The 24,500-nt window shown below is 39.8% G+C and overlaps 1 protein-coding gene across 2 annotated transcripts in view; it reads left to right on the top strand.

Moving 5' to 3' along the window:
* The window catches only part of IL13RA1 (interleukin 13 receptor subunit alpha 1), a 332,178-nt gene extending 309,080 nt beyond the window's left edge, over positions 1-23,098 (top strand). For both annotated transcript variants that reach the window (XM_069212531.1, XM_069212532.1), the window contains 3 exons: positions 6,783-6,885; positions 7,341-7,425; positions 16,104-23,098. In XM_069212531.1, coding sequence (XP_069068632.1) covers positions 6,783-6,885; positions 7,341-7,425; positions 16,104-16,211 — 296 coding nt within the window. In that variant the 3' untranslated portion in view covers positions 16,212-23,098. The remainder of the gene's footprint in view (positions 1-6,782; positions 6,886-7,340; positions 7,426-16,103) is intronic.
* The last annotated feature ends 1,402 nt before the right edge of the window (positions 23,099-24,500 follow it).

Here is a 24,500-nt window from a genome sequence, read left to right as displayed (position 1 = left end):
CCTCAATCCTAAAGGAGTGTGTCCCAAAGTTGGTAGGATTCCACCCCATTTTACATATGGCTTTGTGCATCACTGCCAGCAATTGAAAAGCAGTATCCTCCCCCGTCCCCACTCTCGCACCTCCTGACTGTGCCCTGGCCAAACTTGAAATCTATGCCCCCCAGCCACTGAGTACACCTCTTCTCTGCCCCCTTTCTGCAGCCAAATCCACTTGCCCTCCCTGCCTAATCCATCTTAGATCTCCTCAGTCATATCCCCAACTGGCCCTGCTCCAAACATCTTTCCATGTAGGACACCCAAATCCTGAGAAGACCCCAACAATTCAGACACCCTAAATACACCAAAGAACATTCATATCATGCATAACCTGAAAATCGTCACTTCATAACAACAATTGGGCAAGACAGTCAAAAAGGCCCTGCAATAACTCAACCGTGATGGCCTCACGCAAGGTAGTCCCCCGCTCCCTGTCCTCTACCACATCCTTTTAGAATCTTCACCAGAATCTCATCCCTCACAGGGTCAAAGCCCTAGTACAATTTTCCATTAAAGGAAACACCTGCCTATTTGTCCACCATGGTCGTGGGCGATAAACCTTTAAAGACAGAACAAAATGGATGACTTTCCTTTTCCTATCACTGTGATCATCAGCCTCTGAGGGTGTCCATCCAAATTCTTAATCTTGCTCCATGCCAGAAGGTAGCTCCTCCTGGTAGACTCTGCTCAAGACCTCTCCATCAGTCCAATTACTCTTATTCCCCCCCACACCCAAATGCCTGCTGGTGTCAGGGAGACCAGATCCTCGGGGCCTGCGCATGCTCCCAACATGTCCACCACTAGACAGCTCCAAAACTCCAATAGATATACCACAGAGTCTGAGAGAGTCCAAGTGGGGAAAAGGGGATTAGGTAGGGAACAGCTGGGAAGGAGACCTGTGGGAAGCAAGAGGTTAAACAACACAATGTCAAGATATAATCACATTGACTTTCAATAGACTATGATTCTAAGAGTTCTTATACCGTATTCATGGATAACCTAGAACATGACTATACCTAGGCCTCAAGAAATCTAGGTACCTGGTAAAATCAAGAATGGGTTAATACAATGTTTCATTTGAGCTTTTCAGGAAATATCATATACTGTCTAGAATACAAGAACCTTCTTCAAAATAGTTTCAGAATAAACACTGCATTTTCTACAGGAGGACAAAGGCTATCTGAAGAGTCTATGAAAAAACAATAGGAAAAGTACTAGGAGCTTAATTAGCACAAAGAATGCCGCACTTTGAATTAAGCGTTTTTTCAAGAAAACCAAAAGCTCAGGATAAATGTGTACACCTCAACAAACACTGCACACCAAAGGATTCAATGCCATGAAAAGATCGCGCGCACTGCCGATCTGAATGTCAAGAGTTTTTATGTCAGGAAATGCACAATGCTAATATCATGAAAAGAATCGCGCACACTGTTGCCGATTCGAAATACACAATGCCAATATCATGAAACGATCGCGCACACTGTTGCTGATCTGAATATCAAGGTTAAATTCCAGGAAATGAATCTTGCGTCTTGCAAATTCCAAATACACAATGCAAATATCATGAAATGATCGCGCGCACTGTTGCCGATCACAATACCAAGGTTAAATGCCAGGAAATGAATTGCGCGTCTTGCCGATTCGAAATACACAATGCAAATATCATGAAATGATCACGCACACTGTTGCCAATCTGAATATCAAGAATCATATGCCAGAATTGAATTGTGCACACTGCCGATTCAAACAAGAATATGTAAATGTCATGAAAACACAATCACGCACACAAGGAGTTTCACAACTAGGCCCAAGAAGTCGAATGTCTTTGAAAACGGGAATCGGGGTCCCAGCCCAACCTCTGCCTTACCGCCCTGCTAAAGGATCGGCAATATAATGAGGGCAGGCCCGGAATTATCATTGTAGGCCTCCGGGACCGGAGCTCAGGAAGTTGCTGCTGCTCTGCACCGGGACCTCTGAATAGTGAGCATGTGGAGCTGAGCTTGACTCCCTTATATAGAGTCAAGCCCAGCCCACAAACCACACCAAGTCATGGGGCAGGGAAAGCTTCTAGAAGGTCCTAGAAAGGGACCACACCCTGACACACTCGATAAGCCTGCAGCAATACCCTGCAACTGAACAGTTATTACAAATCATTAATAGTGTTTTTCAAGGTTAAACTCTGCAATGCATATGGTCAACAAACTGCATATAAACATAATGCATGAATTATGCCTTTGCACATGTTGACAGCTGGTAATGATGTCTTACTGTGCTCTGCTTCCGGTGACAATCTGTGGAATCGTTGCCACTCCAAATGGGATAAGGAATCTGCTATATCATTGTTACCCTGAAAACAATGTTCAGTTGCAAAAAGCCCAGCATAAATTGTCTTAAAAATCGCAGAACTCTCAGATCCCTGGCCACCAAATCCACCATGGTCATGTTGTCCACATTGAACATTACCTTCCTGTACGCTGACTCTCCTCCCCACACTCTCAATGCCACCAACAAAGGAAAAAACTCCAGGAAGGCAATTCTCTGTCCTTGTTGGAACCAGTGTGGCAGACAACATCCCGCACACCACATTCCATTCCAGAACAGACCAAACCCATGTGCTTCAGCTGCATTAAAAAAAAAATCTGTACCTGTACACTGTGTTTTCCTTCAGGAACAACATGGACACCCCATTAGAGTTGTCCAAAAAAGTCCTCTGGACACAAAGATCAGCTCTCATGGCCAGCGTAATTTGTACTCTGTGATGGGCTAATACTTCCCCTGACATAGCCATGGCAAATCTACTGCAAAAAAGTCGGGCCACCCTTCACCACTCTGCATGGGAAATTCAAGAAACCCAACAACTTTGCACCTTCCTCAACTCCAGCCTCCTTTCCCCAATCACTTCCTCCAAGATCTGCTGAATCGCTGGAGCCTTTCCTTGGGGCAACCATGCCAATAACAATTCTGTGTCCAACTCTGTGCCCAAAAATGTCAACATCATACTGGGATCTTCCGTCTTTTCAGGCACCAGTAGAATTCCCAGGTCCTCCACTAGCAATTCAAATGGACCCAAAGCCATTCATTTGTCTCCTTCCTGCCTACAAACAGGAAATCATCCAGGTAATGTGACACCTCATGGTGCCCACTTCTACTAGTAAACACCCACTGCTAAAAGGGTCTGAAAGCCTCAAACAAGGCATGTGAGATGGCACAGCCCATGGGCAGAACTCTGTCTACATAGATGGAACTCCCATATTGCCTGCCCAACAAAGGAAAATCCTCTGGTGTATAGGCAACAAGCGAAAAGCCAACTTGATATAATATTGCCAACTCAGATTCCCCATCCTAACTGTCTCACCAGTCTGATGCATTCAGCACTCTAGTGTCCTCTGTGGCAATGAAATCATTCACCAAAGCTCCCTCAGGCCAAGACCAATGTATCATCCTGAACATCCCTTCCATTTTCTTAGGGACCACTCCAGGTGGCAATATGATCATCTCCGCCAGGGGCCAATAATAGAAAGACCTACAATTCTTCCTTCTTCCACTTCTTTTTTCTTTTTCTCTGCCACTACCTCTGGTGCTACCTTTGCTGACCATAAATTGTCCACCCACGGACGTTCCCTAGGGCCCTGGTAACCTACCTAAAAACCTTATGTAAACCCCATTCCAACTTCAATGCAGTCTCCCTGTTGGGTAGATGACCAGCCATTGGAGCCGGCAGTCCACCATAACCCATGTAGGAGCCCTTTGGCCCAGCAGGACCCTGGTGTCCCCTCCCTCTGTTCGCCCTCTACAGTTCCGCAGGGCTGGCCAGGGTGATGCACTGAGTAATGGGGTGTCTTCCCCCACATGTTGAAGACTTGTGCTTGAACTTATATGAGTGCCTGAAGCAGAAACCTTTATTGATATTCTAACATGCCCCAACATTGGGTGGGATGGGACTGAGATGGCTGATATGCAACTAGAAGGTCACTAGTGGTATGGGTAGAGGTCGTTGACTGTGTGGAGTACATCCACTGCATCCACAATTCAGAATATACATGCCCCTATGGCTTGTCCAGGTTAATACTAACCGAGCCCAGAATTCCTCATCACAGGTAAGCCCCGCATAGCCCCCAAATGCATTTGTGTCTTCCCAATAAAATCCATTTACTTGAATAGAGCAATAGCCCTGTCCGCATGCTTCTCACAATAAATGCTGGCATAAATTAAAGAGTCCGACATCCAGTTCTCCATGTTGGTGGGCACCCTAGCCACCTTGCCAGCTCCAACTCCTCTTCTTTAGACCCTTCCTTAGCCTGGATGTTCCTGTATAATAATTTAAAAACATCCAGGTACTTATGTTTCCATATCCTATTCTTCATCTTGTCAAATGTGTGACCCCGGTGCATTGCCAAGCCCATGTAAGAAAGCCTCTTGTCTGGGTGTCACTCTTTACCAGGAGGAGAAGGGGAAACTTCTTCAGATATGGTTTCAGCTTCTTTCTGAATTGCAGATGGGTGAGGGCAAAACAGACCAGGCCAGAAAGAACAGTGCATAGCTCAGAACGAAGGAGGCAACAGAGGTGGGATTTAGAAGAAAGGTGCGTATTAAGGCGGGAGAGAGAAAGCTAGCACCTTGGAAGTACAACAAGAAAGTTGAGTGGCACGCCCTCCATCTGAGTAGAGTGGGGTAGGTACAAAGCACTGTTCAGGGAAGAGTCTAAGGCAGAACTAGAGAAGAGGCTTTGGCTGGGCTCTTCCAGCTGTAGTATTTGATTAAACCAACTGTTCCTGTTTTTCCAAATGCTTCTTGTCTTTTGTTTTTTCAAGGTAAATTCACATTCAAACAACATAAATGCATACAACTCCAACTCTTGAGGTACATGGCCAAGGTACTTTCATGAAATAGAAAGATCGTTTTTAGGCCTGGTTTGAAAGCACAGTTACCTAAGCGATCTGTTGCTACCAACCGTTTAAAATATGCATTGAGTGGTGTTTGGCTCCATCCCTATCAGTATTTTTCTTTTACTTCATGTTGTTGGCTAAGTGCATCATTCTGTGTCCTATGGAGTGCTTGACTTGCAATGCACAAGGGACTAATTTACATCTCAAGAGCATACTGATTCATCACACATTAAATTCTTTCTGTCACAGATGCACATTAGGCAGAAAGCAAACTGTTTTCACTTTAGTATGCTTTTCTATAATATTTTAGTAGGACATAAAGCCCCTTATTGGCTTTGCCAAAGATTGTTTGTGTCTCTAAAGTTTAGAGAATAGCAGAAGGTGAGAGAAGGCTGTCTTATTGGGCTTTTAACATTTAACAAACAGGAAACACTATATAATGTATGTCTCTTTTGTTGCTCATTACAGGGAGTTCTACTTGAAGCAGTTGATTTTCACAAAAGGAACTTCTCAAAAACTAATTTTAACCTCTATCAGATGTACTGATGATTTTGGACATCGCATAACATGCACGGTTGTTTAGTTGTCACTTTGCAAAGATATACGATTGTTACTTTTGTCAGTCTTCCTTACTTCTTCTCCACTCCTCCCACTACATCTGTTACCACAATGGTATCTGAAAATATAAATTTAGGGCATAACTTCATTGTGAGAACAATGATGACAGAACAAGCATGAATGGCATGGTTTCAAATAATGAAAATATTTTAAAATTGTTAGAAATTGGGTTTCTGGTTGGCAGAGGTATGCACCCTATTCAAGCAGGAACCACCATCCTAGTCAGGGTAAGTCATATACACACCTTAAACTATCCTGTGTTCACCCTCTGGTAGCTTGGTACAGAGAAGGCAGGCTTAACGTAGGAGGCAATGTGAAAGGTTTTGGGGACAGGAACAGTCCTATTCAGCTTAGGAAGACCCATCAGCCTGGGACAGGCCATCAGGATGTAAATGGCACACCTCCGCTTCCTTTGTGTGTGACAATTTAGAAGGACTGCACAGGAGCCCAGCTGTCACCCTCCCAGACATGTAATCAGAGAGAGGTAGAGGCACTGAATGGTTAAAGTAAGAAAATGTAAACTTTTTAAAAGAGGCATTTTTAGACTTTCAACTTAAAATCCAATTTCACTATAAGATTTTAAATTGTGAGTCCAGAGACACCAAACTCGAAATATCTAACTGGTCCAAATTGGAAATTATACTTATAAAAGGTAATAAAGCAATCCCAATGTTAACCTAATGGAGATAGCCTTTCAGTAGTGAAAAAATTTAAGGGTTTGTCACTACTTGGACTTAAAAGTATACGTCCAACTTTTTAAATACATTGCACCTGGCCCTTTGGGCTGTCTAAGGCCTAACTCAGGGGTGACTTAAACGTATAAAAAATGTTTGTGCCTGGCAAGTGGATTAACTTGCCAGGTTGACAGGGTAGTTTAGAAATACATCCCAGGACTCTGCAATGGTAGGCTTGAGTTGTGTTTAAAGGACTACTGAATTGGGTGGCACAGTTAGTGCTGCAGGTCCACCAGTAGGATTTAACTTACATGCTGTGGGCACACATACTAAGGACTTAAAAATAAATTAAATAATCCAATTGTGAAAAGGCCAAAGGTACCAGGTTTTAGGGAAAGGGCACATTCACTTTAGCACTGGTCAGCAGTAGTAAAATTCCCTGAATCCGAAAGCCAACAAAAGCAAAATTAGTAAAACAAGAGATCAGAAGACAAAAAGTCAGGGTAAACCACATCAAGAATGCCAGATCTAACAGTAATCTTACTTTCATTTTTTTTTGTTGTTGTAGGTGAGCATCGTGACGATGACTGGACGGTCCAAAACATTCTGCTTATCACAATTCCATTAATTGCAGCAATTGTCACAATACTACTACTTGTATGTGTGAAAAGGTACTGCATCAAAATATAATTTTAAGCATTGCACATCTATACTTTGCTGACTGGACTGTGCATGTTCATTTTGTGAACTGTCATACTTTTTCAGTGAGAAGTGCCAGTGAAATAGTTTAATTTACAAGAGGAACAAACCTATCTATCAGCTGCAAAAAGCATCTGGCAATTCCACTCCTATATTAATTTCAGAAACGTAGGTGAATGGCTGAAGGGCAATATATGTGGTGCAGTTTGCTGAGACTTTATGCAAGAAGAGCTAAATAGGTACCAAAGAAAATTCTGAAACTGCATAAGGTACATGAAATAGGCAACGAAGACAATGACTTTAACAAAAAGTGGAAAAACTTGATTTTCAGTCTGAAATTTAACCATGATCCATTGTAAAGCAGAATTGAACCATAATGAGCCTTGATAAATAATTCTTCATCTAAAACTTTGTTTCTTTCATCAAGGCTCAAGGTTTTAATTTGCCCTCCGATCCCAGATCCTAGCAAAATATTCAGAGACATAATTGGAGGCCCCGGCGAAGAATTTCAGGTATATAATAATGAATTTACAATCTTTATTTTTAACTTGTTTTCTGTTGCTTTGTATTGTATTCTCTTTCGTGTATTGGATGCTTATACGGGGTCCATAGGAAATATACTGTGACTAAATTTAAGTGGCATGGTTGACTAAAATATGTGGCATTAAAAGGCAAATTATGTGGAAAGACAAATTAATAATAAAAATCACATTCTGAGGTATATTTTATTGTATTGTTATCAAGCTATTCTGACTTTTTAACACACAGTGATAAAAAGGAATACATACACCAGACGTTAGATAGGCTTCTTAAATAAAACTATACACGTATCATATTCAAAATATTTAAACAATAGTCGGAGTAGGACTCAATGAATTTATTTGTTTTGCTGATTATGATTCATTATGTGATGGACAATACCTCTTGCTAATAAAAGTCATCACATGCCTCAGCACTTACACCCTGATGGTCTTCTGTTGACTTTGTGCCCTTTGTATTCATTTGTCAAGAGTATTCTGTTTGAGTCAAGTACTCTGACGTTCATCTTGGAGGACACATAGACAGATACCTGGAAAACGTCTGATCTTTAGATGGATTACACATTGCCTATCTCTTAAGGAATGCCAGTGAAATAGAGAGTGCCTCTATGAACAGTTAGGTTTTACTCGTTTGCCTAGAGCAGTTGGGCACTCCAGGAGAGAGCATCCTAATAGCAATAGCCTGGGACTGCTCAGCTCTCTGCCTCTTTTGGTCACATAGTTGTTCATTAGTTCTACTAAAGATGTTATTCTTCAACAAGTGGTATATTGTATTTCATGAATTTACAGAAACACTGTCATTTCTACAACCCAGGAAAAAACTGTCTGTAAAACCATGTACAGCGTTGTACTCAGCAGATAAGCAGCCTATCTGTACACACGTCTTTTAATAAAAAGACACTCCTCTTTTAGTCCGTACGTCAAAGCTAGCTTTTAGAACTTGTCTTCAGTTTCCTGATTACTGTGTGCTCACACTATAGGAAAGCTGGAAGGAAGATCATCTTTTAACTATTTATTATGTAAATATACCACTAGGTCGCCCATTAAGATTCAAGATATAGACATAAAACACAGATGCAAAATGTTTGGGATTATTCTGAAATCCGTGTGCGCCAAATACTTCCACTTCAAAAACACTTTGATGTATACATGAACTTAGTACGAACAGTGGAATAAAACATTCCAATGACAAAAAAGAGAATCACTGTCTACATTTTGCGGTACATATAAATACATAGGTATTCGGGGCGTCAGTTCCCAAAGCATATCTCCATTAGTAGATGTGATTTACCACTGAAATCCAGAAGTAGAGCAGATGTTAAGACAAGAGGAAGTCACCCCCACTCATTGTGAAATGGCCCCTTAGATTCCACATGCAGACCAAATTATTTCTGCAGGCCACCAGTTGCTATATTACCATGACATGAGCAAGATTCTCTCCTTGTGTTTCAATACAGTAATCAGTGCAGTTATCGATTAAACTACAGCTCGTTACGGGATACTTCATGCACTGTTTTTATAGCAACCTCTTACTCGTTTTAGAGAATAATACTTTTTTGTACAAATTTAAAAATTAGCTAGCATATGGTGGACAATGTGGTAAGTATTGTTAGTCCAAAATTATGCTGAAAACACTGCAGCCCATCTTGACCCTGCCTACAGATCACTTAGGCTGACATGAGGTGTACACTTTACAGACATTTTAATAAATGTTATGATACAACAGACTTTCGGGAAAACAGTGGTGAGGTTCTCTCTCTCTCTCTTAAGTACTTTATTTCGGCTAAAAGCCATAAAATATCCATCAATATATTAATAATTTAAGACAGTAGTCTATATAGCTCATAAAGTATAAAACCTTCCAAGTCCAAGGTCCTCTGCGCATTACAGATATTTGAGTTTGTTCTCTGCCACAGTCCTGGGCCCAAGTAACATAAATCTTTAGAATACCATACACTCTAAAGCATATCAATACGTTTCAATTGGGACAATTTAGTCGATAATCTTAGTAGCTATACTTTTAGTTCATCCTTATAGAGCCTTCTGAATGCAGCAACACTGTATTTTGTACTAGCTTAACCACATCCTAGAAAGTATTTTTTTTTAAATAATGTCATAAAGTCATACTATGTAAAGTGTGCTGCTGGGTAAAAGTGAGGCAAGTTCCTTGTACCCATAAAAGTTTTACAGTAGTCGAGCTATGGAGCAGCCTGTTTGCATTGCCTTCACTGGTTCAAAACGGCGTATGATCTGGTCCTTGGTGCTTAATTTTACCAGAACAGTCGTTTCTGTAAAAAATAATAGAATCTTCGTTAGTCATGTAAATTAAAAAGCTAAAATACAGTGACAACTATATTTGAGATCAGTGCTTTGAAGCTAAGACTTTCAATTCTGTGGGTATACTTTGCCCTGTAAGTTTTAGAGGTTGTTTTGAGTACCCCAATAAGCTTAAGTGTTTTGTTCAGAACAAAAATAAACCCCTTTAGAAAAGTCCATTGTCTCATACCCATCATCAAAGGAGAAGTGAGCTTGTTTTAGGTGCTGAATTTGTTCTGTTTTCCTCCACCACTGCTCCTCCAACTCTCACATTCTGATGTTGTTGGAAGGACGCCATGATTGATTGCAGGAGACATGAGCCTTCTAATACTCCACACTTCCGTATATTTTAAGCAGGAGAATTGAAAAGATCAGAGAAAACAGAGGGGAGGAAAGGGGCATGATTAGGAATTATGTTGGGAGCACCATAGAGAAGCAGGAGTTTTGGGGTAGTGATGAGGATCAATAAGAAGAAAGAGTTGGAGAGCTATGTGTAGGGGTATAGTGCCATAGAGGAGTGGAGACAGAAGATTTGGGATGGTAATCGAAAAAGGAGATCCATGAGTTTCTTCCCTTACTCTTCCTTTTACGTACTGATAAATCCCTAGACTTTAAAACACAGCAGATCATTACTAATTGCTTCAGAATACCGCATCTTATCTACTATTTCAGGTAGTATCATAGCATATCAAGCAGGGGTTTATAAGAAAAATTTGTATTGTTTGTCAATTATTTAGTGCACATCATTGAATTATTGTGGCACTTTTTGGTAGTCTGAGGGTTCTGGTTAAAGGAAATGCTATTTTAGCCCTTAATATCAAAGGGAATATGTGAATAAACATGTGAAGTTAAGGTGTTAGTTTTATTAAACATTTCAGCATATTGAATGGAATTGTCTTTATTGTCTTTCTAGTGGAATAATTACACTGAAGGTATGCATTATTTAAAAAAATACCCTGCAAAAATAGAAAACAGAAGGTTCTGATTTTCAGGAGTGTTCAGGCCAAAAATAAACCTCAGCTCTAGCTCATTCGGGATCAGCTCAGGTCTTTCTGCATCAAGGAAGGCTATGGTCAATCCAGTGCCAAGCTCTTGTGTCCTCTTTTCACAGAAAAAGTGAAAGACTGCCAGGAGAGTTTTCATTCATAAAATGCTAACACCCTTGGGGTTATTTGTTGGTACTATATGGTAGTCTGAGGCATCCTTGAATTTTTGTGTTTAGGTAAATCTGACGCTGACCATCTGGGAGACCGCTTGTGTCAAATCAACGTTGTCTTTTTTTGAGGTAGTCATTGTGGTCAATGTCTTGTTACATTCAAGAAAGATGAAAGTGTCCATTTCATTGTGCGATTTGCTGCAGGCACCAGATCAGATGAACTACAGGGGCCTTATTAATGGTAGAGATCCTGCTGTACATCAGCTACCACCAGTACCTCCAAAACCCTGCAACATGCAGATTGGTGAAAAAATGTTTTACAGACATCTTATCACATTCTCCCAAGACTATGTGAGCCTTCTGATTACTCTCCTGCATGTTAAAGGGAACAGTCAGTGCAGAGAAAATGGCAATTCTCCTTATCCAGCCCTGCAGAACTAAAGATCTCCAGAAATATAAATTGCATAATGCTTCTTTATTTCATGTCTGTTTGGGTTTTGAGACACACTGCGACATCGTTCACTTAATGGTCTCTTCTCTTTGAAAATTAATTCTGAGCTTTTTTGTTAAATCGCGAGCGGGAGGTCGTGCGTTTGACTTCTTGTCAGTGTGAGTTCATCCCAAAGATGCTTTATCGCTATGACCGCCTGGGTGGGGTGAGGTCATTCAGCTGTGAAAGGGACCATTATATATTAAGATAGACTGTCTAAACTGCAGTGTTTTGGTTTGTAACTGAGACACTTTGGCACTTGCCCAGAATCCTCTATGTATAAACACTTTGGGTTTGAATAGTGTCCACCTGGAACGGCTCTGAGTGCCAGATGGGTGTGTTTACAGTGCATCCTTCAAGTTATCAAACCGGCCACGTTATTTTGCACATTTTTGCGTCGGTGATTAGCATTTTTCGGGAACACGGCATTACACTAACAATATACGTGTTTTCAAATTAGACATGTCCAAAACGTTAAGCATCTTTTGGTCACTCTGGAAAACTGACAGACTCATCTTGAGATTTGCAACAGCACTCAATGGAATTTGACTGTGGTCGAAGGGACAGTGGCTTTGATATCATTTCTCCAATGTCTCCATTTTCTTGAGGTTTTACCGATATTACAGTTTCAGAATAAGGGTTTTCAGGAATTTCTAAGGCCGTTAGTGAAATGTGTAAAGTCTGTAGCAGATATCTTCTTGAGTTTCTTCTGACAACTTGACTAGTAAGTATGTGTGTTTAAGACGCTGAGGACTTTCTCTGTTAGAAAGCAGGCTTTGATAATATTAATACCGTGTTTGATCAGTGTAGACTGCAGAATGGAACACTATGAATCCCTCTTTGTGCACCTTTCTTCTGATCGCCTAGACCCCCCTCGCCTTTCTCCCATCTTTTACAGAATTGCCCAGTAAAATATGGTAAAATAGGACTATCGATTCTTCTCATGCAAAGAAAGTGCTTTCTCTCCCTGAATAACTACCACTTCTAAACAGTGTACTGTACACTCATTAATTATATCAGATCTTGCAAACGCAAGACACTTGTAAGATTCAGGCCGTTGGCACACTCAATTAAATTATAGATAACTGTAATAGACAGACTAAATAACAGATGGATGTTAAATCTATGTTTCTTAAATAACAGAAGCTTTTAGAGCTGCCTGCAGCACTGTTGTCCTGGTTAGGAAATGAGGTCACAGAAAGTAGAGAGGGATACTTATTGAAACAGCTCCCAAATAGGTATGACAAATCTGCTACCTAATAAATACCTTGTGACCATTCGCAAATTATCCCACAAGTAACAGGATACTGTTTGAAAGTTTTAGTAGCAGTAATTTTGCCCTCCTTAAGGGTTCAGTGGACTTCAGTGCAGGGACACTGGAGGTCTGAAATTCTCAATTCCAGCTAATTTTCCTGATCTAAAATCCACCTTTTACATGTTTTCTCTCTGAAATGGTGAATAAAAGCATGAATCCAGGTTTACTAGGTCCTTCACTATCATATTTGCCCAGGCCAGGAAAGCAACATGCTGACATTTTGCACCAGCTGTCAACAGGAAGAAAGGGACAGTGAGGGTGGTGGGGATCAGAGAAGGGTTTTGCCTGTTCAGTGAGAGCACTGCCTGGTGGATAAGTTGGTTGGCACCCGAGTGTGTTTTTACCACATGCCTCTGCCCCGTCAGCATCAAGAAGCTGTCCAGTGTCGGAGTCCAGAATTATCAGGTCCAAAGTTTACAGACCCAATAATTCAGGACACTTGCATTTCAGATAGGGGAATTTCACTCAGATGTATAGCACTCAGTTGAAATTCCACCACTCACAATGTGGGCCTTGGTGGGTAGAATGCAAACAAATGAAAATCGTGTTTATACTGTATGAAGAAAATATATTTTGAAAACTAACAAATATAGGAAAAGTATTTAATACTAAATCTCTCCAATGACTGTGTATGGTGAAGCCTCTGTATTGAATCATTGGATACATTTGGGAAGTTGATGAGTTAACAACAAACTACCAACGCATTATTGGCCATGTACAGTAAAAAAGTATTTCTAGTTTTGCAATAACCTACAGGTTCTCTGAGAATGCTGCGTAATCTGTATATAACGAATACCTTCTGTCGCAATTATTAATTTGATGTAATTTATCCATTTACTTGTCAATCAGTCAAACAATAAGGTTCTTGTAAAGTGCTTCTAACCACCCCTGAGGGTCTCAAGGTGCTGGGGGCTAGAATGAGTTCAGTCGAAGAGCCACGTCTTGAGGTCCTTCTTGCATTGAGGTAGTAAGGGTGAACTTGTAAGTTCTGCCTATGCTATTTCAAATATGCAGAGCATGTTGATGTTTTTATGACACACTCCACGCTATATTAAACAATTGTAAAGATACTGTAAGTCACAAAGGAGTTTTGTGACCCTGTAGAGGATCAAGGCTGCAGGCAAAGTGTCGTCTGGAAGTCATAGTATTAAAAGTTGACTTGAAATTTCCTTTTCACGTATGGATGGGGGTAGTTTACTCCTTATAATATATGGCTTCCTGTTGAGTCTGGTGCTTTCTTTCCCCCACACCTCTTCAGTTCTTACTGAATGGTTCCAACCCATGCTTGAAGCCTTTATCCAGTCCAGGTTTTTTTTTAAGTCAATTTTTGAATGCTCTGTTTTGGAGGCAACATTTATGTTGAAAAATAAACTACAAGTCCCAGAATGTAGCATGTTACCTAAACACTAGACCTGGCTGAACGTACCATACATAAACTTAACCCATACTCACTACTATCTCACACTTTATCTTATGTACCTTTATTCCTGGTCTCTGACCATTTTAATAAATGCAACATCTCCTAACATTGATATCCCCAAATTGTAATAATTGTTCTTCACTAAACTTAATATAAGGTTGCATTAGCACGTTTCATGTTTTTTGTAAGAGTTCTCATGATTTCTAGATTAAATGTAAAACACATTGATACCACTTTGATCTGCCGAGCTATTTAAAAATGTAAAGAAATAAAAAAATAATTACATAATGTGCTACCGAATGGCAATTTTATATCTCATTGCCTGACAAAACTATTTATTAAAGTTGTGAAAAAATCAAACTAATTCGTAGGATAATAACTGCTTTACATTATAAAAATGAAAAAAGTTGTTGGATTCTGATCCCGTGTTTGCCAGGTGCTGTGTGGTTGAAAGTTGTGTTTTTACCCAGTGCTGGGAATCACTGCTTTTTATTTAAAATACAATTTGATGCACACTTTTTATCTCCCACTTCCCAGCACACATAAAATGATCAGATAGCTGCACACAATTTCTTGATACCTCTGAGGCAAAGTTTGGCCAACTTTACTGTGCTGTCTGTACTCCTTAGAAGATGAGTATAATGATATGATTGGTTCCCCATAAAATTTTATTACAAGCGATTAGTGACGCGATTTTCTTTTTACAGACATGTTCTGGTTATCAGAACTCACTTGTAATAAGAAAATAAAAGACACGGATTATAGAAAAAAGAATGTACTCATCTATTATAAATGTATAGTCCAATAAAATATACCCTGGTATGTCTGGTCCTACATATACCCTCCTACCTCTAGACTGGCACACCCCCTAGTAACTCTACCTGTTCCCATACCCTAGTAGCTCACCCCCTGCCTATACTTTGTTTGTAATATCCCTGCTGTACCCTAATAGTTCTACCCTACCCATCCCCTACCTTTCTGTTAATATGTTTACTACTGTCTGCACCTTGCCACCTATACCCTACCTCTACCCCAATAATTCTACCACTATCTGTACCCTATTACTTTTATTTCTGCAGTAACTTTAATGATATATCTTACATATTCCCCAATCCTTGTATTCTTCCAGTATACTTGCCTATAGCCTAGTATCTCTTTTAATACTAATACCTTAAGATATCTTCCTTACCCTTGTTCAACACCCACCTTTACCCCAGTACCACTACATATACCTTTGCACGTCTTTCCTTCCCCTATCTTCATTACGGTTGCCCTCTTTTCTTCTTAGTATTTTATCATACTGTTCTTGTGTTGCTTTTTCTGTTTTTTTGGTTAGGTTTTGTTTCCCTCTAACTAAGAAATTTACCTATATGGGGTTTCACTAGCCTTATGTTGTCAGGCTAGTGTTCTCAGTTGCGGTCTCTCTCCAAATGGAGATGGAGACTTTCAAAATATGCAAATACAGCATGAAGTAAGCGAAACATATCATTTTAACTGGAACTCAAAACATCTGCCATTGATCTGCAGTCTCAAAATGTATCACTTATATTCTACTTCATTACTCTAAACCAATGGAAAACTGTCAAACATACTGAAGATAGTAAAGAGCATACGGAATGGGCAGTAATGAACAGTACTACATTCCACCCATCTGTAGGCAGCTAGAATTTCATAAGGTAAATGTATTATGGAGTTCTATCCAAGAGATCATTTGCATCCGGGAGAGGGAAGGCGGGATTTAAACGGCTCGAAACACTCTCTACTGGATATGTCAAACGTGCCTTGGTACGTTGTTGCTAATTCATCAGCTTTCCAAAGTTATCTATTTGAAGAAAATGTAAAGCCTTCCCCCAAACAGTAAAAATATTGGTATTACATTCTTGTACTATAGGTCAAATGTATTGAAAAATGTGTAACAAGCAGAAAATAAGTGCTTCTTGTTGTGTCTTTATAGCAGTGGATAAAGAACAGCCCCTACATTTTCCATAATAAACCAGCTCAGGAAGAAACCTGCACAGTGACTCTGGTTGAGAAAGCATCTTCTGAGATGCCGGCTTGCTGAGTGCTAACTTGCAAATGGAAAAGAAGACGCCAGTCATCTGTCGTTCAACTGTTTACATGGAGATGCTGTTAAGAATTTAAGAATTTTTATACGGAAGCCAACGTTTTTTATACAAAATTCAAACAGCTGCACACTGACCCGCTTGGGCCAGAGAGTTTAGACAAGATGCCTTACTTTGTTGAAAATACTCTATTTTGTTGGACCATCTTCAACAAGCAGCATATAATGTATATAAGTGACTGTTTCCTTTATATGTTTTTTTTTTTAAAACCTTACTTGTTGGATATGTCCAGAGTGAAAATGCTACCTCTTTTGACAGGGTATACATTGAAAAACTTTACCTATGAAGAGTATCAATATCTGAACCTTGTGCCTGAAAAATGCACAACAACCGTGAGTTTACTTCTGTGTGTCACACTTCATGTTGGCCATAGTCGTAATCCAGATGCCTTGCCTCTAGGTGACTAACATCATCGTGTTTATCTCCAAGGAATTACCATCGAAGTTGGTGGCCTTGCAAAAAGAGCTATATGCATTCCCTTTTCTGATGGGGTTCCTAATGAGTTATCCTGATAGACATTGAATGCTGTGGTGCTGTTGTTTAGTCTATGCTCACTCATGCACACACTCTGTGCCACAATATTTTTTTATTCTTTTTTATTAACATTTTTCAAAAAAACTCTAATGAACATTCTACAAAAGCACCCCCATTGCCAAGATCAAAGTGTTGCACACTACACATTAACCACACCTTATGTCAATAGTTGCTTATAGGTCATAGTATCCATACTTTTATAACAGTTTTTTTTTTAAGTCTGTTTGCTGAGCCCTCTCTACCATTGAGTAACTGAATGTGAAATCCCTGATCACATATTAGTTAATATTTACTCATAATCTCCACTCCAAATACATTGGAGCAAAAAATGTAAAGAAAGGAATATATTCTTTTTCAATACTCACAATCATAGATATTCTCAAATATTGTTAGTACGCTGGACATTTCACAAGTTTTTGGGTGTGGTTGGCGTTCTCAAAGAAAAGTGCAAAAATGAAACTCAGTTGTGCTTTTTCAGCATAAATTGATAGTGTTAAATAAAAAAAAAGTGGCCATCTTCACATAGCCATTAGCACTTGTATGTTTGGTTTACATGCACAATGCATCAATTCACAAGTACAGTGTGTTCACAAAGGCAACCTTGCTCATGAAAATCCCACAGTGTTGTAATATTGAACATGGCTAAATTCCACTCACCAACTATAGAGAGGTCGCTCCAGAGAAGGATTCCCTTGTGCATTTGGAAATACCCAGAAACTCCACAATTTCGGGTGCTCTCAAATGGCAAGGAGTAAATCCCTTTCCTGTGGCAGCAGGGAAAGAGAAGCCCCTCAAAATAGGTGGGTGGTGTGGGTTTGTATGGTAATGAACCTCTGGGTGTGTCTGTTTTACTTCTTTGTGATTGACCAACAGTTGGAAGATGGCGTGACATGGGCCGGTATGAATACATGTAACAGTTTTGTAATACTATATTGGAGACATCCAAAAATGAAAACAAACCTTTAGTAAATCTAGCCTGATGAAAGTAGATATTATTTTTTCCGCAAGTTGGAAGGGAGCTGGTACTCACCCTCACGTTATTACTGAAAGTTTAACTACAGCTGTGGTCTTAGGTGTGCCCAAAAGCCTATCTTCTAGAACAGATTATAATGTGGCATCTAAATTTAACTGGATTAAGATGGCAAATTTTTCTTACAAAAACATTTGCAGCCTCTAAATGTTTCAATAAAATGTCTTGTCCTGGCAGCCTGGTAGACCAAGGCCAGCCTTTCTAGGATGGCTCAGTGGTTCTTCAAATCCTGAAACTCTTTTATTTGTTAAAACGTTTATCAAGTTCACAAAACGAGAAAGGTTTTAAAAAAACTTTTGACTTCAATGGGCAAAGATTCACAACGTGACAAACAGCTTAGTAACAACCATAGGTCACTCCTCATTATCATAAAACTTCTCTTTTTTTCCTCTGTCACTCAGAATAGACACTATTAAACACCTGCTATTTCACCTTATTGGTTCTATATTTAGCCCCCTGGTATCAAATTGTGCAAATAAATTTGTGAGCTTGTAAAGCATCTTAGTTTAGAATTCCCCCATCCATGCTGTGACTGATTAGGGTTTATACAAACCTTTTACAGGCAATATTGGAACTTTCTACTTCTAACCTGTAGACATTATTCACTGGCAATGCAGTAAGCACAGTAGCCACTTTCTCTCACCCCTTCACAATCACCAGCAGCTCCTAGCTTCATGGTGACATACCAATGCAAAATGTTCTCCTTTAACCCCTGTTCTAAACAAGGACATTGACCAGTCAATATCTACTCAGTCTTGTACATTTCTGCTACTGCTTGTAAACCTACTTTTGCCTCTCGTTCCCCATCAGTTCCCTTTAGTTCCTTAAAATTTAGAACATTCTTTCTATCTTCTCAGCAAGGGTTCTACTCCAAGACAGTTGGGACCTGAGCACCAGGAAAGAGTCAAGTAGTTGGGAGTGTTGCACTTTTGTCTGCGAGGAAACTCTTTCAATTTACTTGAAACTTGAATATCTGGTTAACTGCCATCAAATAAACCTGTAAATGACCAGGACATCTCACCCATCTGAAACATTTCTATATTCTTTATAAGTCTACAGCAGAGAGTTATCATTCAACTACAAACTAATTTTAAGATAAGTTGGTTCTGGATTAACGCGGATCACCTTCAGTGCTTAAATAGCTTTCTTCAATAGTCAGGATCTCGAGCATAGTGATACCTTGGTGGAGTAAAAGGAATGGTAATGATTGAAGGATAGGAACCAAAGACAAAGGAGATCATGCTATAAGTAGTAAATTAGTTTTATATATTTTGCAACCCACCTCAACAAAGAGCTGTCACTTGTATCTACCATCCTTACCGAAGCATGCTGACGAAACCCAGCAGTACCAGAAACACTCACCTGAACACCAGTCCAAATCAAAATTGATATTCTCAGCATTCAAGGTAATCCAGTTATGATTGGTACTGAACCCTCCATTAGGAGTTTTGAGGTCATTCCCATTTTAAGCAGTTATAACCCCATACTGCATCACATTTTGCTGCAAAATTGATCCCTTAGCTACCCAACACCTAAAACACCTACTGTAAAACACAGCAGTGTAAAATCGCTCACCCTATATCACCATACACCACATGAAGATGTTCAGCCTTCACATCCAAAATTAAATGGGATGCTAGCAGTAGATGTTTGACCTCCACTAATTCTGGACAAGCCAGAACATCCATTTTCATGCTGTCCACACTTCATAGACCACTCTTCTCAACATTTCCTTAGGTATTTAGAGCATAATGGCATAGTACAGAAGCATGTAATATTCAATGAAAAGACATAAAGCAAGTCTTCTTAACTTTACTAAATGCTGGCAGGAACTTTCAAGTGAGATAGTTTGTGGGCAGTACAAATACATATCATTTTAGATTTATGTTTGTGTGTATGTGTAAACACACAGTAATAATTACGTTTCAAGAACAGCCTCGCTAATAAGCTGCAAATCTTTGTTTAATATGCCACTGGGTAAACATCAGTGAAATTCGAGTATATGTTATAGTTTATTTCCAAAGTGTAAAATTAGTAAATGTAAACATTTTAAATCCTCACAAATGTTTTATACGCGAATAATTATCTCTCATTCATTTTCACCTTCTAAACACTCATTATGAACAGTGGGTGTTATCCTAGCGTCTGCTGCCTTGTAGCACATGGCAGAAGTCTATGACTGGTTGCCCTCTAAGTTCACGCGCCATTGCCTTCATTTTTGGATGCCAAGAGCATTTATCCGTCATCTGCTGTTGTTGGCTTAGCTAATGCGTTGCTGTGTCACAAGGAACTAAATATATCTCAACCTATGATGCAAAAGACTTGGTCAAATAATCATTACACACAGAAGAATGAAAGAAAAAAAAGAAGCCACAAAATAAATGGTACCATAGGACCCCAGGTCATGAAGACACAATTTTTCCAGGCCTTGATTTTCATTTTGAAAATTGGGGGGTCAGATTCTCAAAATATTTGTGCATCTAAGTAGGCTTTTTAGGAGTGAAAAAAACAGTTTTGTAGTCCAAGGAAGTCAGTTTTGCACTGATGAACGAATCTACTCACAAATATTTTCGTGTGAGTAATTCTCCTCTTGTAGATGGAGACTGGCCATTCCAGGGCAGGCAGCTCAGAAATGGTTCCAGACTTTTCTTTTGTCAAGTGCAAATATTTTACCATTGTGGCATGAGGACATGAACACCCACTAAAACAGTGAAAGTGTATTTAGCAGAAGCGATTTTTGTTTTCCATGGGAATATGTTCCACATTAATTTAATCTCTCTCTCTCTCCATATATATATTTACATATATATATATATATATATATATGTGTGTGTGTATATATATATATATATCTACACCCAGTCTGAAAATTAATTCCATCACAAATGCTTCTATTATGCTGTAGGCGTGTCTAAAAACCCTACGGAAAAATGAATGGGGAAAATGCATTTTGGGACCCACCATTTTTTCCCATCCCCCACTTTAAGTCAGCAACTGAACTGACCAAAGTATATGTTTTGAAAATGTTGTCAGGTTTCGTCTAGCGGCGCCAGAGTTATAGGCAAAACCAAAAATGCTCCAACTGTAGAAACTAGGTCTCAACTATAACTACCTACTGGCGACCGCTTATAGGATATATATATATATATCCATGTTTCTATAGAAAAAGCATTTTTTGACATGCCTATATCTTTGGCACTGTTTAACGAATCGTCACAAAATTTTGCCAAAAAAGTGTGCCGTGACTCTTGTTGCACACGTAATGTTTCGGGGTGATCTGTCAAGCTGAGCCTGAGAAAAAGTGAGGGAGGGGTTAAAAAACATAGATTTCTCATGTTAATTTCCATGGAACCTTTGAGCACCACTATAGCCTGAACCTTTGGACAGAATTACATCAAATTTGGCAGAAAGCAAGCTTTAGATACCCAGATTATGCTTTAGCTTCTTTGGTGTGAATCTGTTCAGTAGTTTTTGAGATAGTAAAGGGGAAATAAATTATCTAGGGCCATCGATCCATCACAATGTTATCCCGATTATCATGCCAAATTCGCAAATGCATGCACTAACAGGAACACTGTGAATGGATGCCCGCAATCTGACCAGAATGTTGTGGCCACCATTTTGAGTAACAGGACACGGTCCCAGGGATAAAAAATAAAATTAATAGTGACAGAAGGGGTCAGGTTGGCAGTACCCTGACACCAGGGATGTGATATAGGTGTATTTGAGGGTTAGATTATGGTTTTAAAATGTGTTTTTTCCCACCAGGCATGATATTAGCGAATATTTGAGAATATTCACAAATATATGAGGATATTCGAGAATATTTAATAAAAAAAAATAATGTAAAAACATTCACACTCATTTATACACGAATTCATTCACTCATACATGTATTCGGAGACTCATGCGCCACCTCACACACTGACTCAGGCACTCATGCACCCACTCAGACCCACTCATAAACTCACATACCCACCTTCAGACCCTCCCAGACACTTACGCACCCACTCATAGATCCACTAACTGAGACAGGCCCTGTGACTAAACCACGCTGCATACGGCCAAAGGCAGTGAGCAGCATGGTTATTAGGACTTGCCTGCAGCCAGATCCTGCAGCCAACCTCTGCCATGCACGGCCTAAGGGTGTGCGCGGCAGTGGGTGGACCAACATATAGTAATTTAAATTACTTTACTTTACATGAAAAAAACACTGAAGAACAAAGGTTACAGGGACGTTATAGTTAGGTTCTGAATTTACCATAGAAATTCAGCAGTTAGACTTATTTCAAGTAACTATAACTGGTCCTCTAAGGTAACTATAACTCGCACCTTTGCCATGCACAGCAAATTACTCCACATATTATGTCATTGATGAACTCTTCTGTAGCATCTTTGATATTATCATTGCAACATTTGTAATAAAAGTATTGACAAGAGAACTGTGCATTGTGAGGGCGCGAGTTACAGTTACCTCAGGGCACAAGATATAGCTACTTGAAATAACTCTAACTATAACTGCTGAATTTCAATGGTTTTGTACGAGTAAATTAAGAACCTAACTATCACGTCCCTGTGACCTTTGCTTTTTTCAGTGAGAATAAAGGTATATATATATATATATATATACATACATACATATATATATATATACACACACATATACATTCTTGGTTAGAAAAATGGAATTCACATTTTATTCTAGGAATACACACAGAAATCCCCAACTATCGAAGGACTCCTAGTATTACTGGAAAATAATTTGTGACTGCTGGAAAGTCAGAAACCTGCACTGCATCCATTCAGCTGCAGATTTCTGACTTTAAAAAAAAATTAGGTATTTTTTCACTGTGGGTTGACTAATGGTACGAAGCAAAAAAAACAATAATATGTCATAGAATGCAGAAGAGTAGAAATTGTAGGCGAAAGGCTGGAAATGAGGTGTCCTTTTGAGATAGTGTCACGTTTCACCTTTGGAGCAGATACGTAAAAAATAACTCTTCTTATAGTGATTGTTCATTCACATAGTGAATTTACATTCCTTTTCGAAAGTCTAAGCACAACAGAGCTTCCCTAATTGTGAATTATGCTGTGAAAAATTCCAGGAAAATGTTTGTTTTTTGTATTATTTAGACTTTGTATTATTGAAATGTACTTTTTATTCTCAGGTTACTGGTTATGTAGCTGGAAGCAAACAGTTATAACCAGAACTTGTGGTTTTTTTATTTCAGAAAGCATAATAAAGTTAACAAAAATAAAGTATGCGAAGTGTTATTATTATTTTTTTAGCATTTCTAGCTACAATGTAATTCAAGTTGCGTTAATGTTCATACAGCCAAAGTTCAATAAAAATCATAAAAGTGAAGAAATCATAAATTATTTATGTTTTAATGTGTCCCAGTCAATATTTCAAAATGTATACTACTTCAATTTCGGTACAGGGTGCAGAGAGCCCAGCCGTAAGATGGGCGCACCTAGTGAGGCTCTGTCGGCCTGAAAAATAATCCTTCAATTATTCTGTACAGTACAAACTCCCCCTGCACCTTCAGACTGCACCTTCACTCCAGGGATTCAGAAGAGAACTAAAGACCTGGATGTTTGAATGATCATACCTCCACGCAGCAGCATACAGCTCCAGGGCCTCAAGAACCTCACGGGTGATTTGCCACTCTTTGTAAATGTTTGATTGATTGATTGACGGAATACAGGGCATCAAGACCTGCACAAAGGTGCCCACATATGCCCCAAACTATTGTGATCGGTATAACCCTTTTTTGAGGGTTAAATAGAAGCAATAGGTAGGCACTTGGGCTGGGCTGTCTGCTGTCTGCCGGTGGATTTCAGTGAGCTTGCTACGTGGCTCCCAAGGCCAGAAGAGCAGCGGTGACCCCAGGAACAGGGCACTGCCCTCTTTGGAGCGGCACCATGCATCTGCTGCGGATGCTTGCTGAGGACAACGGAGGCTGCCAGGACTGAAGGGGTGAGTAATACCCATTCTAGCCTGCAATGCTCCTGATATGGACTTCGCCTAAGGTGATGCAGGCTGCACCGAGGGATGAGCTCAAGATCTTGGACTGTGAGCCACGTGGATGCTAAACATAATTTAACCTCCATCAATACCAAAATTGACCTGCAGACTGATAGATTTGATCGCCTGAAGGAGCCTGTTGATCGGCACAAGTGAATAAGACAACTAGAACACTGTATGTCGTAGATGGAGGATAGGAACTCTGCAACCAGTGAGAAGCTGCTTTGCATGGTTATCCGGAACAAGAATGATGACTCGGAGGGCTGATCACAAAGAAGCAAGCTGCGAGTAATGGGTAAGCCTGAGTTAATGGCTATGGGACGTATGGCAGACGATGCTCCACACGCTGTTTAGGGACACACTTTCTACCATGTTCATTGTCAAATGTGCGCACCGATCGCTTGACCAGTGACTGGGCACCAGCCCTCCTGATCATTGCCACACTATTGAACTATCAAGACAGAGAAGCAGTGCTAAGACGGGCAAGAGATCAGCAGACACTCAATTGCCAGGGCAATGTGGTATCCATCTTTCCTGACTTCACAATTGCTGTGTAGGCCACCAAGAAACAGTTCTTACCGGTCAAGCACTTACTCCAAAAAAAACTGATGCTACGTACTCTTTACTTTACCCATA

The sequence above is a fragment of the Pleurodeles waltl genome, chromosome 2_1 (genome assembly GCF_031143425.1).
Source record: "Pleurodeles waltl isolate 20211129_DDA chromosome 2_1, aPleWal1.hap1.20221129, whole genome shotgun sequence".
NCBI classification, from domain to species: Eukaryota; Metazoa; Chordata; class Amphibia; order Caudata; family Salamandridae; genus Pleurodeles; species Pleurodeles waltl.
Note: the sequence above shows the minus strand (reverse complement) of the source record. Positions and strands in the feature narration are given on the sequence as shown.